This window comes from Dermacentor andersoni, chromosome 2, assembly GCF_023375885.2.
Source record: "Dermacentor andersoni chromosome 2, qqDerAnde1_hic_scaffold, whole genome shotgun sequence".
NCBI lineage: Eukaryota > Metazoa > Arthropoda > Arachnida > Ixodida > Ixodidae > Dermacentor > Dermacentor andersoni.
This window is the reverse complement of record NC_092815.1, coordinates 200,320,393-200,338,898: the sequence shown is the minus strand read 5'-3', so window position 1 is coordinate 200,338,898 and position 18,506 is coordinate 200,320,393. Positions and strand designations below refer to the sequence as shown.

Below are 18,506 nucleotides of genomic sequence, written 5' to 3'. Positions count from 1 at the left end.
GGCTCCCTGGGCTGTTGCAGCACGTTGGGGGACGCTGGGGCAATTGTGCTGTTGACTCGGCCTTGATTTCAACGGCCTTCTCGGGAAGTGTTCTCTACTCCGGCAGCAGTCCTTGCAGCCTGCGGCTAGCTCGGTGGTGCGTGGCGACGTTGGTGTCTTCGCGGTTCGGGCTTGGGTGACGGCTTTGCGTGGGCGTTTGGTACATGAATGCGAAACACTTCCGCCAGAGGTCACGTTGTAGTCACGGTAAAAAACACAGAAGGGAAAAGTGTGAATCATGAAAGTAACTCTTTGTTGGGTGAATCTGCACTCAGAAACAAGCTGCAGTCAAGCACAACAATAGTGGCGAGCACAGCCGGCGATCGAGAAAAAATCAAGCACGTCCGGTTTAATACATGACTCGTCGGAGGTTGCCCGCGCGCCTTCCAGAAAATACCGCATGATTCGCGCCGTGCGTGCAGGCTGAGTACGCAAGGTCCGGCGAAAACACACACAACAGATAGAATCAGCGATAACCTTCGAGCAACTTCCAAATAATGTAGGCGTGTCTAGCGATGAGTGATAACTCTGGAAAAAGGATAAAGTACACGTGTCTATAGATAGTATTTTTCTATGCCCCGTAAGAGATAGAAAGAAGCTCTTTATTGGATTGCACATATTTTTGCCGGCGCGCGCATGGCTGCTGACATGCACTTGCAAATAGGGAGCGCGAGGAGTATTAAAATATTCTAGCGTAGACGGAAAACATTTGCGAGTAAACGTAATAATACGTAAAGGTTAAACTTTGGAGGAAAATTGAGGCTTCTCTTTATAATGAAGTGAGCCTTCCGTAAAGCTTTCAGAGAAGCCCAATGTGTGAGAGGTATCGGAACAGTAAATCGGAGAACCACGCTGGTTTGAAAGTCAGGACATAAGACCTAATAGGCCACGTCACCTTAGTGGAACTTGACAAATCATGTCCAAAATCATGCGAAGTTAAACCTGTCCCATCATGGTATGCGGAGCACTCAAGCGCAATACACTCTGCTTAAGCAAGTCACGAAGGGACTAAAATTGTGTTCTCTTCAACAGAAGTTTCACTTAAGCGAAGCAAGAAAATATCAGCATCAGTTCTACTCGAAAAGCGTCGAAATGGTCGGGAATTGCTGTGGTGAGAAAAAAAAAATGGAGCTTACTGCACTATCCTTCTAATCGCGTAGCCTCTTTTACGCAAGGTGGTGTTTACGAGCAGAACAATTCTAAATAATTCTGCGCAGTTGTCGCATACGAAATAGAGCTGCAGACTATCATCCCCATCTCTTCCTGTCTAGTCAGAAACAGTACCGCGCACTTGAATAGTAATGTCAGTGTATTCGGCATAAACTTCACCGATACGCCCCAGAGCAGGTAACAAGAGAATCGTCTGAGATTTTCTATCTCGGGCGGTGTGAACGAACCTGCAGTGTCAGCCTAATGTAGGACCCTACTTACTTAAGTAGTGCTCCCTTCCTTCTCGGAGATCATTGCTTTCTTTAGCGAAGTCCTCATAGAAAAAACAGTCGCAACTTCGACCTTGTTCATTGGAAGTAACTTTTATGCAAATTTCTGGTGGATTACATTTTCTTGGCTTTTTATAGCATTACCATTATAGCATGTTTGTCGGATGTTTTCTTGCTCAGTACTCTAGTTAGGTAGCTGGCAGTTTTATTTAAAGTTCAGTTTAACCGGTGTTAATAAAAAGATTGCTTGCGTTTAAGCCGAGTTTCCTAACATTGTGTATATGGGTGGCCAACCAAAGTTCATACAATTGCTCAGCTTAACCAGCATTTCCATTTAAGCAAGTTTCGCTTATGCGGAGTCCACTGTAATAAATGTTCCACTTTCCCCTAACTGCGCCAGTTATCACAGCAGATTTTAGTGGGACGTTGTAGAAAGCCCCATGTTGTTGCCGCTGAAAAACAGTTACCTGCAGCCATAACGAGCAGTTCGGAGCCGCCTTCCGCACCTCCTCCATGCTCACTGTGCTGAAGATGCTGAGCACCATCACGGTCCCCACTCGAGCGCAAGCTGCGTATACGTAAGAAAAGAAACAGCACACATGACGCGAGCAAAGCTTAAGCTCTGGTAGCCTTATTGGCCGCAATTGAAGAGCATTGATGATGCATTTACTTCGCAAGCTTTTGTAGGCAAGAATACGATAGTGGACGTTATCCCTATTTGAGCGGCAACTGTTTACTATCATTATCACCATCATCATCAGCAGTTTCTATGTCCACGGCAGGACGAAGGCCTCTACCTGCGATCTCCAATTACCCCTGTCCTGCGTCAACCGATTGCAGCTATCGCCTGCGAATTTCTCACCCCACCTAGTCTTCTGCCATCCTCGAGTGCACTTCCCTTCTCTTGGTACCCATTCTGTAACCCTAATGGTCCAACGGTAACTAACCTACGCATTACATGACCTTCCCAGCTCCATTTCTTTCTACTAATGTCAGTTAGAATATCGGGTATCCCCGTTTGCTCTCTGATCCACACCGCTCTCTTCCTGTCTCTTAACGTTATGCCTAACATTCTTCGTTCCATCGCTCTTTGCGCGGTCCATAACTTGTTTTCGAGCTTCTTTGTCCGTCTTTAAGCTATTTCCCCATATGTCATCACCAGTAGAATCCATTGATTGTATGCCATTGTTTTTAAAGATGATAGTAAGCTTCCAATTAGGATCTGACAATGTCTGCCGAATGCGCTCTCACCCATTTTTATTCTTCTGTAAATTTCCTTCTCATGATCAGGGTCCCCTGTGAGTAATTGACCTAGGTAAACGCACTCCTTCACAAACTCTAGAGCCTGACCGGCGATCCTGAACTCTTGCTCTCTTGCCCGGCTATTGATAATTGGCTTTGTCTTCTGCATATTGCCGCAACGCCATCTGTGCCCAACCACGCTGACGACGAGGACGACGACCTCGTGCGTGCAAGTGAGGGTGCTAGAGAAGAAGAAGCCAAGACTGAACGCTTGTTCTAATTGTCTAGATAATATACCGCTCTCCGCTCTTGTCTCAAGTGAGCCGTGACACTGGTGAACGTGCTGGGTATCGCATCATCGCCTAATGATAGGGACGACTCCTGCGAGCAGCCCTCCGTCCAGCCCTTCAAGACATCATCCACGCGTCGAGACACCTGTGCACCGCGCAAGCCGCCGCCTACAAGGTCTGTGCCCGGAATTCGGTCTCTTGCAACGAACTTCGTCAACGACCTCACCGACTCAGGAAATGGCGAGTGCGAGTCCAACACAGGTGACTATCCAAAACAATCTAGTCCCCACAAGCTTCCACGGTGACACGTATGAAGACGCCGAAGACTGGCTGGACCAGTACGAACGCGTAGCTAAGGTCAATCAGTGGCGTCCGGACCAGAAGCTTTCCAATGTGTACTTCGCTCTTGAAGGTAGCGCAAGGACGTGGTTCCAAAACCGAGAGGCACATTTGACAACGTGGGACGAATTTTGCCGTCGGCTACTTGACACCTTCGGAAGCACTGATCGCCGAGATAATGCACAACGCCTTCTCGAGTTGCACATTCAGAAGCCCAATGAAAGTGTCTCCATGTTTGCCGAGGACATGTCTCGTTTGTTTCGCCGCGCGGATCCCAACATGCCGGATTCGAAGAAGGTGAGCCATCTCATGCGCGGCGTCAAAGAACAGCTATTCGCTGGTCTCGTACGTAACCCGCCTACAACAGTGGAAGAATTCATTAAGGAAGCCACAGCAATCGAGCGGGCGCTCCAGCAGCGTTGTCGGCAATACGAACGCCTGACTAACGATGCGCCTGCAGGAGCCGCAGTACTCACAGTGACAGACGAGACCTCGCTGCGTCAACTGATAAGGGATATTGTGCGCGAGGAGATTGCGAAGCAAACTGTGACACCGAAGGAGTTTACTGTTGCTTCGGTCGCTGAAGTTGTTCGCCAAGAAATTCGGCAAGCATTAGCACCTCCTGAGCCACTCCCTGAACCGAGGCCCGGGCCTCGCTTCGAGCCACGCGCATATAGCTACGCAGACGCTGTCCGTCGCCCGCTTTCTACCATGCCGGTACAGCAGTACCACCAGCGGCCACCTGTTGCTGCCTGGATACAGAGGGAGCATTTCAGGAGACCACAGCTTCGCAGGACCGACGTATGGCGCACTGCTGATCGCCGTTTTCACTGTGGCGAACCAGGGCACATTTATCGTTTTTGCCCTCATCGCCAGGGTGGCATCCAGGAAATGTCACCTGCCACTCCGCGCCAGTTTCAAGAGAGACATCCACGCTTCGACGACAGTGTCACTCGGGAACAAGGCAGCTCAGCTAATCTTCGGTCGCGCTCGCCGTCTCCATTACGTTATTCTTTGCCGAACCATCGCAGTTTCGCCGACGTGGTACGAGGCCGCTCTCCAAGCCTACGGCGGGGAAACTGAAATCAGCGACCTCCGGGGGGAAGGTTGCAAGTCGTCGAACCGCCGAAAATCCCCCATTATTACTGAGAAACGAGCAGAGCAACCCGGAGAAACGGGACGCCGACGAATTTGTAAGTGCCGACCTACCCTTAATAATTGATGGGCACGACGTGACAGCTTTAGTCGATACTGGCGCAGACTTTTCGATAATGAGTGAACAGTTGGCAGACCGGCTTAAGAAAGTCAAAATGCAATGGACGGGCCCTTATATTCAAATGCCGGGGGCCAGATAATGATACCTACAGGAAAATGTACTGCACGGCTCCAGATAGGAAATACAGCTTTTGTCGCCACTTTTATGATTTTAAAGGAGTGCTGCAGATCACTCATCCTTGGAATGGATTTCTTGCGGGAGTACGGCGCCGTGGTTAACATACGGGACGGCGAGATAACCTTGTCAGCTAGTACAGACACGAACCAAGACGAAGAGCGCCGACGTACATCGTTACGTGTAGCCGACGACGACGTCTGCATACCACCACTATCATGCAGTCTTGTCTCCGTAAGTTGCGGAGAACAGTTTGGCAAGGACGGTGTAGCTGAACAACTAACTGCACTTCTGTTCCATCAAGGTATTGCCATCGCTCGGGGCATCGTCAGCCTAATCGGCGGTCGCACAGAGGTACTACTGACAAATTTTACCAATGAACGCCGGCACATCAGTAAAGGCACCGCTGTGGCGTACTTTGACGAAATTGACCACGTCCAACACTGCTTTGCTGTAAAAGAGGAATCAACCACCGATACGATGCCATCTACACCCGTCGTCGACGTTGACCCAGGTGTAGCGCCGCAGCAGAAACAAAGGCTCAGAGAACTGATTGACCATTTTAAGGACTTCTTATCTACAACGTCCCGAGTGCGTCAAACACCACTGACGAAACACCGCATCATTACGGAGGAAACAGCAATATCCATCCGACAGCATCCGTATCGCGTAGCTGAGAAAGAGCGTGAAGCAATACAGCAGCAAGTCAAGAAAATGCTAGAAGATGATGTCATCCAGCCGTTGAAAAGTCCTTGGGCATCGCCCGTGGTACTCGTTAAGAATAAGGATGGCAGCCTGAGGTTTTGTATCGATTATCGCAAGCTCAATCGGGTTACGAAAAAAGATGTGTATCCCTTACCACGCATCGACGATTCCCTCGACAGGCTACGGCATGCACGTTACTTCTCATCGATGGACTTAAAAAGTGGATACTGGCAAATAGAGGTCGATGAGCGGGATCGCGAAAAGACTGCGTTTGTGACGCCTGATGGGCTCTATGAATTCAAAGTTCTCCCTTTTGGTTTGTGCTCTGCCCCAGCCACGTTCCAAAGGCTAATGGATACGGTTCTCTCAGACCTTAAGTGGAAGACTTGCTTAGTGTACCTAGACGATGTGATTGTTTATTCTGCCACATTTGATGAACATCTCAGTCGGCTACGGTCAGTTCTTCAAGCCATACGGTCCGCTGGGCTTACCTTAAAACCTGAAAAGTGCCACTTTGGCTATGAAGAACTACAGTTTTTGGGTCACATTGTAAGTCAGACAGGTGTCAGACCTGATCCTGAGAAAATCGCAGCCGTCGCAAGGTTTTCAAGGCCTACGGACAAGAAGGCAGTCAGACGCTTCCTGGGCCTATGCTCATATTACCGGCGATTTATTGCGGGTTTTGCACGCATCGCCTCACCGCTCACCTGCCTAACCAGAGAAGATGTCACGTTTGTGTGGGGCGAGGAGCAGGAGGCGGCATTTAACGAGTTGCGGCACCGTCTACAAACTCCACCTGTTCTTGCCCACTTTGACGTGGATGCGCCGACAATGATCCACACCGACGCCAGCAATGTCGGTCTAGGTGCCGTCCTTGTTCAGCGGCAAGACGGCGCTGAGCGAGTCATCGCTTACGCGAGTAGAACACTGTCACGTGCCGAGTCGAACTATTCTACCACAGAGAAGGAATGCTTGGCTGTAGTATGGGCCGTTACCAAGTTCCTCCGTACATATATGGCCGCCCATTTCAAGTCATAAGTGACCACCATTCTCTCTGTTGGTTGACCAACCTGAAAGATCCATCTGCACGTTTGGCACGCTGGAGCCTACGGCTTCAAGAGTATGACATGACAGTGGTCTATAAATCGGGAAGGCAGCACTTAGACGCTGACTGCCTCTCCAGATCACCGATCGAGTTGTCAGGCCGAGATGATGACGAATCCGCAGGCTTTTTAGGAGTTGTTGGTGCGGCTACCATCTCTCAACAGCAGCAAGAGGACCAGGAGCTCGCTTCACTAATTGATTTCTTACAAGGTCGCACCACAAACAAGCCCAGATTGTTCTGAAGGAACTTGTCATCATTCTGCATACGCAACAGTGTTCTTTTTAAGAGGAACTTCTATTCAACAGGGAAGCGATATCTACTGGTCATCCCTCAAACTCTCCGCAGTGAAATCTTGCAGGCCTGTCACGATGAAGCTACCTCGGGCCACCTAGGCTACACAAGAACATTAGCACGGATCAAAGAGAAATACTACTGGCCACGGCTCGCAACACAGGTGAAGCACTACGTTCGAACGTGCCTTGACTGTCAGCGACGAAAAGTGCCACCTACGAAACCTGCCGGACTATTACATCCCGTTCAAGTGCCGGAAACACCGTTTGCACAAATTGGGATGGACCTCTTGGGCCCATTCCCAATATCAACTGCGGGAAATAAATGGATCATAGTTGCAACAGATTACTTTACGCGTTATGCAGAAACCAAGGCACTTCCGAGCAGCACAGCAGCCGAAGCCGCGCAGTTCTTCATCGAAAACGTCGTCCTCAGGCGCGGGGCTCCAGCGGTCATCGTAACCGACAGGGGAACCGCGTTCACGGCTGAACTTTTGCGAACTGTACTCACGCTCAGTGGCACGGCACACAGAAGGACGACAGCTTATCACCCGCAAAGCAATGGACTTACGGAGCGCCTCAACAAGACTCTCGCAGACATGCTGTGCATGTATGTCGATGTGGAACACAAGAACTGGGACCAAATATTACCCTACGTAACCTTTGCTTATAATACGGCTCGGCAAGAAACAACAAGAATGACGCCATTCCGTCTCCTCCACGGTCGAGAAGTGACTACAATGCTGGATGCTATGCTTCCTCATGATTTCAGCGATTCCGAGACTGACGCCGCAGATTTTACAGAGCGCGCCGAAGAAGCAAGACAGCTTGCGCGCGTTCGCATAACTAGCCAGCAAGACCGTGATGCGCGACGTTACAATCAACGCCATCGATGCGTCGTCTACCAGCCCGGCCAAAGAGTCTGGGTTTGGGCTCCAGTACGCCGCCGAGGCCTCGCGGAGAAACTTCTGCGCCGATACTTCGGACCGTACAAGGTTCTACGACGCCTTAGCGACGTCAACTATGAAGTCATTCCTGACAGCCAATCCTGCTCGAGGTGCCGTCAGGACCTGCCTGAGACAGTGCACGTGGTGCGCATGAAACCTTATTTTGCTGAATGACATGGGCACTTGCTGGTCGGCTAGACACCGGGTGCTACCCGCCGAGCATCGGGACGATGCTCCTTTGAAGGGGGGGCAAATGCCGCGACGCCATCTGTGCCCAACCACGCTGACGACGAGGACGACGACCTCGTGCGTGCAAGTGAGGGTGCTAGAGAAGAAGAAGCCAAGACTGAACGCTTGTTCTAATTGTCTAGATAAAATACCGCTCTCCGCTCTTGTCTCAAGTGAGCCGTGACAATATTATACTTCAAGCCCACTCTTATACTCTCGCTGTTAAGCTCCTCAGTTATTCGTTGTAACTCTTACCCAGTATTGCTGAATAGGACAATGTCATCTGCAAATCGAAAGTTGCTGACATATGCACCTTTGATCCTTACTCGATCCTCAGCCTTCCTAGTTTAATAGCTTAAACACTTCTTCTAAGAATGCAGTGAATAGCATTCGAGAGATTGTGTCTCCTTGTCTGACCCCTTTCTTTATAGATATCTTACTACTTTTTTTCTGGAGAATTAAGGCAGCTGTGGAATCTCTGTAGATACTTTCCAAGATCTTTATGTAAGCGACTTGTACTCTGTGATTACGCAATGCCTATATGACTGCTAGTATCTTGACTGAATCAAATGCCTTTTCGCAATCTATGAAAGCCATATAGAGAGGCTGATTGTATGCGGATTTCTCGATCACCTGATTGATGACATGGGTATGATCCACTGTAGAGTCTCCCGTCCAGAAGCCAGCCTGTTCTCTTGCTTGACTGAAGTCAAGTGTTGCCTTTATTCGATTAAAAATTATCTTTGTTAATATTTCATATAAAATTGGAAGTAAGCTAATGGGCCTATGATTTTTCAATTCTTTAACGCCTCCATTTTTGTAGATAACTATAATGTTGGCATTCTGCCAGTTATCTGGGACCCTTGAATTTGATAGACAGTTCGTATAAAGAGCTGCTAGTTTTTCAAGCATTATGTCTCCACTCTCTTTGATTAAATCGACTGGTAGTCCACCTTCTCCTGCTACTTTTCCCTTTTTGAAGTCTTACAAGGCCCTTTTAACTTCATCGCTAGTTATAGAAGGAGCCCCAGTAACCTGTTTACTACTTCGAATGGAGGTATCCTGGCTTCCTTGGGTACTGTACAGGTCAGTACAGTATTTTTCCGCTGGTTTTACTATATCTTCGAGATTGCTGATGATATTACTCTTCCTATCTTTCAGGGCATACATCTTGGTTTCTCCGATGCCTTGTTTTCTTCTGATTGTTTTCAGTGTGTATCCACTTTATTACGGCTTCCTCAGTTTTTCTGACGTTATAATTTCGAATATCCCTTATTTTCTCCTTGTTGATCAGTTTTGACAGTTCCGCGAATTCTATCTGATCTCTTGAGTTTGACACTGTCATTCTTTGTCGTTTCTTTATGAGGTCCTTTGCTACTTAGGAGAGCTTACCTACTGGTAGCCTCGGTGCCTCACCTCCCGCTTCAGTTGCTGCTTCTGAACCCAGCTTAGTTACGGTATCATCTATTGCCCCTATGTCATCTTCATCTCTCGGTTCTAAGGCTGCATGTTTGTTTGCATGTGCCAACCCGAATTGGTATGCTTTTACCCTTAGTGCGTCTAGGTAGGCCTGTTCCTTTTTGACCGATATTGCTCTTTCTCTCTTCAAATTAGGTGAATCCTAGCTCTAATTAACCTATGATCACTGTACTTTATCCTACCTAACACTTCTACATCCTGCACTATGCTGGGATCGGCAGAAAGAAGGCAGTCAGTTTCATTTCTTGTTCACCATTAAAGCTTTTCCAAGTCCACTTTTTGTTCCGACACTTCCTGAAGAATGTGTTCCTTATTCGCTGCTTATTACTTTCCGCGAATTCTACCAACATCTCTTCTCGAGTGTTCCTAGAATCCACGCCGAAGTTGCCAATTGTTTTTTCACCAGCCAGCTTTCTCCTCACTTTTGCATTGAAGTTGTCCATGACTACAGTTCACTGAGTTTGCACTTTTCGCATCCCTAATTCAACAACTTCATAAAACTGTTATATTTATTCATCATCGTGACTGGAGGTTGCAGCAGCGTAGGTTCGTACTACCTTTATTCTGTACCTCCTATTCAGCTTTATTACGACTACTGCTACCCTCTCGTTAATGCTGTAGAATGCGTTAATGTTGCCCGCTATGCCCTTATAGAATAGGAATCCTACTACGAACTGCTTTTTATAGGGTAGTTCTCTATAGCGGAGGTCATGTCCATTTGTCAGCACTGTATAAGCTCACCAGTCATCACCTCACTTATTATATCCCAATGATATCCGAAACAATGCCTAGTAGTTCTTCAAAGAGTCCTGCTAGGCTAAATGAATTTCATCACAATGATCCAAACACGATACGGTGGTCTCAATAAACAAAAACTAAATGAGCTACTACTGGCGAACGCCAACGTGCCGTTCGATTGTTTCTGGGTACTGCACATTAATCATATATTTGTTCTCACTTTTCCCCAGACAATTCTTTTACAACAAACCTAGGTTTTAAAGGCCATTTTTTATTTTGCGTTTTCATCGACCTGCCAGGGCTGGGGATCTTGCTAACTTGGTTTCAACTAAATTTAGTCACAACGTCACGATACCATATCAATGTATGTCTATTGAGTGGGAAATTTTGTCATTAGACATAGTCATCCTATATGGCTGCCCTTTTTTCTTTAGTTAACTTATATTTCCTAGTAGGAAGACCGGATGCCCGATGGCTAGACGCAGCATTAGCTTTTAGCAGAAAAGCCATGGAACTGACCCGGGACAATTAGATTCACCATGTGTCTTGGGATTTAAGTATAGATTTAAGTGAAAAACAATTGAGAGTGGACTCTTGATAATAATCTTTCTTACCTAAATGCAAACGTTGCTACGTTTGTTCGTAGCCAGCCTCAATCAGCGATAGGTCTCACTTTCTTCAGTTCCTCTTTCACTACCTGCTCATGGGATACATTAGAGCACGCTAAATACAGCACAAAATTTCAGTTATTTTTAAATTGATTTCGCTTTCATTTATTTTCGATAAAAATGTGGCACGTTTCTAAATTATGACAAATTTCAGAAGAATGCTTTTCCTCACAAATGTGCAAGAGGGTAATAGAACTATAAGTCTCTGTGCAGTGTTGAAACATTCATATAATAAGGCTGCTATTAATTTGAGTTCCAAAAAGACGGATCTTTCAGTACATGGCGGGATTGAGAGTACACGCGGGATCAATGAAAACGAAAGGCTGCTTGAAAGCAACTGCATTTTAATCAATTTCCGAAAGATGGCATTTTTCATGCCTATGGTGTCTAATGCAAAAGACCAGTAAGACGAGTTCAATTATTCTTCTTAGTCTAGAAACGCAAATACCCATATAACAGGGATAACACAAGACGCAGAATTGACTCTCAACCACGATCGGAGAGTATACAGGTGTATGAATACACAGACGCACGGAAATCGGTTCTTTTTTGTTCGTAGTTCACGCCTCTCACACTAGGGATAGTGCACGATAGGGGGCGTCATTTTTCAGCATAATAAGATGAAACTCAATGGCGCGCTCGCCGCGAGCGTGTAGAAAAAGGGGTTTCGAGAACACTTCGAGAAAACTTCGAGAAAACAAAAATGTGGAGCACAAAGAAACAAAGTATAAGTGCCGTTCATCTTGAACACTGGTTCAAGTCTTTACTGGGGAGCCACAAAAAAATATTGTCTGGAAATACTAGGCCACGGTTTTAGGGCTTTCCGATACGGCTTCCGAACTAGGTGCAGCGGTGGCGTAGAGGTAGAACACCCGCCTCGCGTGCAAGAGGTGCGTGGTTCGAATCCCGGTGCCGCGCAATTTTCCCCCGGATTAAAAAAAAATCCGCGTGTTGATAAAATTGCGTAAACAAGCCTGGAGCATGGCCTGATCCCGGCGACCAGAACCGGTAACGCACTCCCTCACCAGAGCAGGATTGGCCACCCTGATGCAGTACTTGGCCACAACCTCCTATATGAACATAACAATCAAACCCCCGGCCCTCAGTTCCCAGCAGCTGCGAAGCAACTGACCACGGCGGCGGTCAGAACTGCGACGCAGCAGAGGGTGCTAAGAATCCCTGGCTCCGGACAGGCCACCATTGGAATATGAACCTGGCAATGTTTAACGCTAGAACGTTATCTAGTGAGGCGAGTCTAGCAGTGCTATTGGAGGAATTAGAGGGTAGTAAACGGAATATAATATAGCTCAGTGAAGTTAGGAGGCCAAAAGAAGCATATACAGTGCTAAAAAGCGGGCACATCCTGTGCTACCGGGACTTAGTGGAGAGACGAGAACTAGGAGTCGGATTCCTGATTAATAAGAATATAGCTGGTAACATACAGGAACTCTGTAGCATCAACGAGAGGGTGGCAGGTCTTGTTAAAGCATCTAACCTTACAGTTCTGAAACCTAATAAGAGGTACAAAATGAAGGTTGTACAGGCCTACGCCCCCACATACAGTCATGATGACCAGGAAGTCGAAATCTTCTATGAAGACGTGGAATCGCCAATGGGTAAAGTGCAAACAAAATACACTATACTAGAAACGCCAATCTATGAAAGCCTCGAACCCTACAGCTAGAATGGAACTGGCAGAACTTTCGAAGTTAATCAACAAGAGCAAGACAGCTGACATAAGGAAGTATAGTATGGATAGAATTGAACATGCTCTCAGAAACGGAGGAAGCCTAAAAGCAGTGGAGAAGGAACTAGGAATTGTCAAGGATCAGATGTATGCGTTAAGAGACAAAGCCGGCAATAACATTACTAATATGGATGAGATCGTTCAAGTGGCTGAGGAGTTCATTAGAGATTTATACAGTACCAGTGGCACCCATGACGATAATGGAAGAGAGAATAGTCTAGAGGAATTCGAAATCCCACAAGTAACACCGGAAGAAGTAAAGAAAGCCTGGGGAGCTATGCAAAGGGGGAAGGCAGCTGGGGAGGATCAGGTAACACTAGACTTGTTGAAGGATGGTGGGCAGATTGTTCTAGAAAAACTGGCCACCCTGTATACGCAATGCCTCATGACCTCGAGCGTACCGGAATTTTGGAAGAACGCTAACATAATCCTAATGCATAAGAAAGGGGACGCCAAAGACTTGAAAAATTATAGACCGATCAGCTTACTGTCTGTTGCCTACAAAGTATTTACTAGGGTTCTCGCAAATACAATCAGGAAAACCTTAGACTTCTGCCAACCAAACGACCAGGCAGGAGTCCGCAAAGGCTACTCAACACTAGGCGATATTCACACTATCAATCAGGTGATAGAGAAATGTGCGGAATATAACCAAGCGTTATATACAGCTTTCATTGATTACGAGAAAGCGTTTGATTCTGTCGAAACCTCAGCAGTCATTGAGGCATTACGGAACCAGGGTGTAGACGAGCCGTATGTAAAAATACTGAAAGATATGTATAGCGGCTCCACAGCCACCGTAGTCCTCCATAAAGAAAGCAACAAAATCCCAATAAAGAAAGGCGTCAGGCAGGGAGATACGATCTCTCCAATGGTATTCACAGCGTGTTTACAGGAGGTATTCAGAGACCTGGATTGGGAAGAATTGGGGATCAATCAATCAATCAATCAAATCTTTATTTCCAACGACAGTTGGGGGTCCCTTAGGCGAAAAGCGGTAATAACACCACTTGAAAATACCTAAAGGCCCACTTACATGACAGCGGTATTACGATTCATACGTTCAAAAAACAAGTTTACAGTAATCAAGTAAAAAATGCAGTTCAAAAAAAAATTAAGAAGAGGTTGTGAAAATACAACAACGGAACAATAGAACAAATAATGTCAATATATAAGTACACTCCAGAAGAGTTGTACATTATAGTTGAAATATTCAATGTTCACGTGAACACACATCATAAAATGACGAAAATAAACGTGTTACAAGGAATAATGAAACATACTTGATCATGTTCGGGCAGTACGAAAGACATTAGAGAAGAGTTAGAAAAAATTCACGCATTTATTTTTTTGTAAACGTAGAAAAGTTGGCGTCTTTCTCTTCATATTTATTAAGTAGGGACGGCAGTGTGAATCTAAGAGACTGCAAAAAATAGGTCGTGCGGGAACGAGGAACAAGCCACTTGTCGGTGGTGCGGGTGCGTGAATCAGTGTAATGCATGCTTATATTAGATAAATCTTTAATAAACACTTTGAATTGTTCGTTTGAAAGGAAATAAGCATACAATAAACGAAAGTCGAACATGCGTTTCACACTGAATATTTTATAGCGGGTAAACAATGCAACTGTAGAACTATTGCGCGGGACGTTTGCAATATACCGAAGTGCTCTTTTCTGCAATAGGTGAATTGTATTTATGTTACTAAGGGTTGTGGTGCCCCAGACTAACAGGCAGTAATTTATATGGGAAGAAAACAGAGCATGATAAGTCTGAAGTTTAGCATTTTCTGGAAGAAAGTGCCTACATCGTGACAGAACACCAGCAGCACGTGATAACGATTTAGTCAGTGATTCAATCTGACACGTCCATGTCATATGAGCAGAAAAAGTCACGCCCAGAATTTTATGTTTTTCCACTATTTCGACGGGTATTCCCTCAAGTGTTAATGATTGGTTGACGTTGACTTCAGTGCCTCGGGATCTGAAAAAGACAGCTTTTGTTTTTGTCGCATTTATTCGTAGGCCATTAGCTCTAGACCATTGCAGCACATATGAAAGTACACTTTGAGTTCTCGCAACAATTTCAGTTGGATCTTGTCCAGAAACAAAAATACTAGTGTCATCCGCATAGAGCAGGAATGAGGCGTCATTGTTTATCTTAACAATATCATTTATGTAGATATTGAAGAGCATTGGTCCTAAAATGCTTCCTTGAGGTACGCCACAAGAAATGGTTTTAGAAGATGAAAAACAGTTAGCAATGGAGACGCATTGTTTTCTCTCAGACAGATACGAACTAAATAGTGAATTAGCTACACCACGCACCCCATAAGCACTTAATTTCCCGAGTAAAATGTAATGGTTTAGGGTATCGAAGGCTTTGCTATAGTCAATGAAAACGCCCAGCGTAAGCTTTCTTTCTTCGATGTTATTAATTATTAGTTCTTTTTGAGCTAACAGTGCAGTCTGTGTAGATTTACCACGTTGAAAACCGTGCTGATACTCCGAAAGTGTATTGTGTTTGTTGAAGAAGCTATTTACGCGGCAGAATATTATCTTTTCTAATCCCTTGGAGAATACAGGAATTATAGAAATTGGTCGGTAATTATTAGCATCATTAATATCTCCACCTTTAAATATAACAGAAACTTTTGAGATTTTCATGAGATTTGGGAAACAGCCAGACTGAAAGACTAGATTAAACACGTAGGTTAGACAAGGAGCAAGGAGGTCAATTACGTGCTTAATCGCCTCTACCTGAAATCCATCGACATCGACAGCTTTACTGTTTTTTAGAGAAAGAAATGTGCATACTATTTCTGCTTCATCTGTAGGTGCGAGAAAAATTGTGTCAGTATTATGGTAATTAATGTTAGTATGAGCAATGCTTCCCAGTGGTTGCACCGCATTAGCAAAGTGCTCAGTGAAGTGCTCGGCTAGATGCACACCGGAAAGTTTGTTCCCGTTAATGGTTATTTCCGTTAATGTATTCTGACCCGCTTTGCGGTTCAGTGCCTGATTGATGGCTTTCCAAACTTGGTTTGGGCGCCGTCGACAGATGTCAGAAAACATGTGGTTATAGTAGGAGGCCTTTGCCTTTTTCAACGCGGCAGTTAGTTTGTTTCTGTGAGTTTTAAAGGCTTCAAACTCCTTAATAGCGCGTGTGCGCAAAAACTTCTTAAAAAGGCGACCTTTTTTCTTGATCATTTTGATATGCTCGCGCCCTACCCAAGGTTTTCTTCTTTTTCTGTTAGCTTTGGTACTTACGTAAGGAAAAGATGTGTTGTAAAGACTAGTGAATATAGATAAAAATTCCCGATAGCTCTCATTTCGGTCTAGCTTATCGTAAACAGAAGACCAATCTTCCCTCAGCATACGCATGCGGAATGAAGTCATATTTCTGCTAGATACATCTATGTTTAACGATATCCTGGCAAGTTATTTCATTTTCAGTAGTTTTAGGAAAAGCAATAAAGACAGGACAGTGGTCACTTACGCCGGCGCATACCGTGCCAGCTGCGCTTACATCAGTGTCTATGCTGACGATAAACAAGTCTAGTATGGACTGGCAAGTTGTCGTTACGCGTGTTGACGTGGTAATGACGTTATTGTAGCCACAAGCGTAAAGTTTATTAAGGAATTCCCGGGAGGTCAAATTATCCTTGAGAAGGTTTATGTTAAAGTCGCCACCTATTAGAGTGTTATACTGGTGAATTGTTGAGTATTCTAACATCTCCTCAACAAATTCCAGGAATACACTCATATCACCAGACGGTGGGCGGTAAAACGCCACGTACATGTTAATATTGCTCTTTATGCAAAGCACTTCATAGTCGGCAGTAATGCACGTAAATTCCGGGATTATGTCGCAGAGCATGTGTTTTTTTACGTGCATTGCCACTCCGCCACCACGGCGACCACTTCGATTGATAAAATAATGGTTGTATTCAATCATATTTAACATGTCGCTTCCTTCATGATACCACGTTTCAGTCAACATTATCACATCGAACATGAAGTTGAATTCATTAAAGAATGTGCTTAATTCATCGAGCTTGGTGGCGGCGGAACGTACATTGAGGTGAATGGCAGTGAAAATGCCCTGCGACTGCGCCGGTAGTTTAAGTTAACATGGCAGACAAAACTCTTGATTCAGCATCGCGTGTACAAGAAAACGTAACACAGATTATAAGCATAAGTACCCTACGCAATCTTGACGAGGTCAGAATCTGTTTCAATGCGCACCACCTGACTGGACTGTGTCTTGCGCGCGAAAATCTTCCCATTCTTAGTCCACACAAACTGCCACTGATTCTCCCGTTTTCTTGCAATTGCCTGTGCAAGCAGCCGCTTCAGTGTCGGACAGAAATGCTCATTCACGAAGATTTGGGCTTCGCTGGAGATTCCTACGTCACGATTCCGAATGCGGCTCTTGCGGGCTTTCTCGACCACGTGGTCCCGCTTCTGCTTGCTTTTGAACTGAACAATAACGTTCGTTTTGCCCTGCTCACGAGTCGGTACTCGGTGGCAAACTTCTATATCATCAGCAGAAATGGGTTCGCCAACGACACCACCAATCTGGCCTACAAGATCTATGATGTTTTCATTCTTCTTCTCAACGAGCCCTTTTATTTCCACATTCGACCTGCGAGAGTACTGCTCACCCTGAACAACTCGCTTCTGCAGCTCTACAATGATCGACTCATTTTCACTGCATTTAGCCTTCAGCCTGTCATTTTCCTTCCTTAAGCTTTCTCTCTCGGTGCGCCCTTCCATTAACTGTTGCTTCATTGTTTCAAATTGCTTTTCCATGAATTCAAGTCCCTCTTTCATTTGTTTCATATCGGAACGTAATTCGCGCAGCTCAGAACGTGCATCCAGTTCCTTCTGTGACATCACCAAGTGTAGAAAGTGCAAAATGTGCAAAAAGAAATACAATAAGCAAAATGACACAGCAAGTTGGCAGCGGTGACAGATAATAAAAAGATAATAAAACGCGTCTGTAACAGACAGAGAAACAGCACCAACCTGTAGTAGAACAACCACTCCGATTATCCCTGCGCCTACTGGCTGTCACCGCTGCCATAAATGTTGATGGAGAATACCTTAGTAACTTTCGATTCGCTGATGATATTGCCTTGCTTAGTAACTCAGGGGACCAATTGCAATGCATGCTCACTGACCTGGAGAGACAAAGCAGAAGAGTGGGTCTAAAAATTAATCTGAAGAAAACTAAAGTAATGTTTAACAGTCTCGGAAGTGAACATCAATTTACAATAGGTAGCGAGGCAATGGAAGCGGTAAGGGAATACATCTACTTAGGGCAGGTAGTGGCGGCGTATCCGGATCATGAGACGGAAATAATCATAAGAATAAGAATTGGCTGGGGTGCGTTTGGCCGGCATTCTCACATCATGAACAGCAGGTTGCCGTTATCCCTCAAGAGAAAAGTGTACAACAGCTGGGTCTTACCCTGCTGCTGCTGCTACCTTACTCACCAGTACTCACCTACGGGGCAGAAACCTGGAGGCTTACGAAAAGGGTTCTACTTAAATTGAGGACGACGCGACGAGCTATGGAAAAAAGAATGATGGGTGTAACGTTAAGGGACAAGAAAAGAGCAGATTGGGTGAGGGAACAAACGCGAGTTAATGACGTCTTAGTTGAAATTAAGAAAAAGAAATGGGCATGGGTAGGACATGTAATGAGGAGGGAAGATAACCCATGGTCATTAAAGGTTACGGACTGGATTCCAAGGGAAGAGAAGCACAGCAGGGGGCGGCAGAATGTTAGGTGGGCGGATGAGATAAAGAAGTTTGCAGGGACGACGTGGCCGCAATTAGTACATGACCGGGGTCG

The 18,506-nt window shown here is 45.6% G+C and overlaps 1 protein-coding gene across 1 annotated transcript in view; it reads right to left on the bottom strand.

Moving 5' to 3' along the window:
- LOC126540241 (2-Hydroxyacid oxidase 1-like) overlaps nucleotides 1-18,506 on the bottom strand; it is a 149,547-nt gene that overhangs the window by 97,957 nt on the left and 33,084 nt on the right. The window contains exon 4 of the mRNA XM_050187043.3: nucleotides 1,946-2,046. Within this exon, the coding sequence (XP_050043000.2) occupies nucleotides 1,946-2,046 (101 nt within the window). The remainder of the gene's footprint in view (nucleotides 1-1,945; nucleotides 2,047-18,506) is intronic.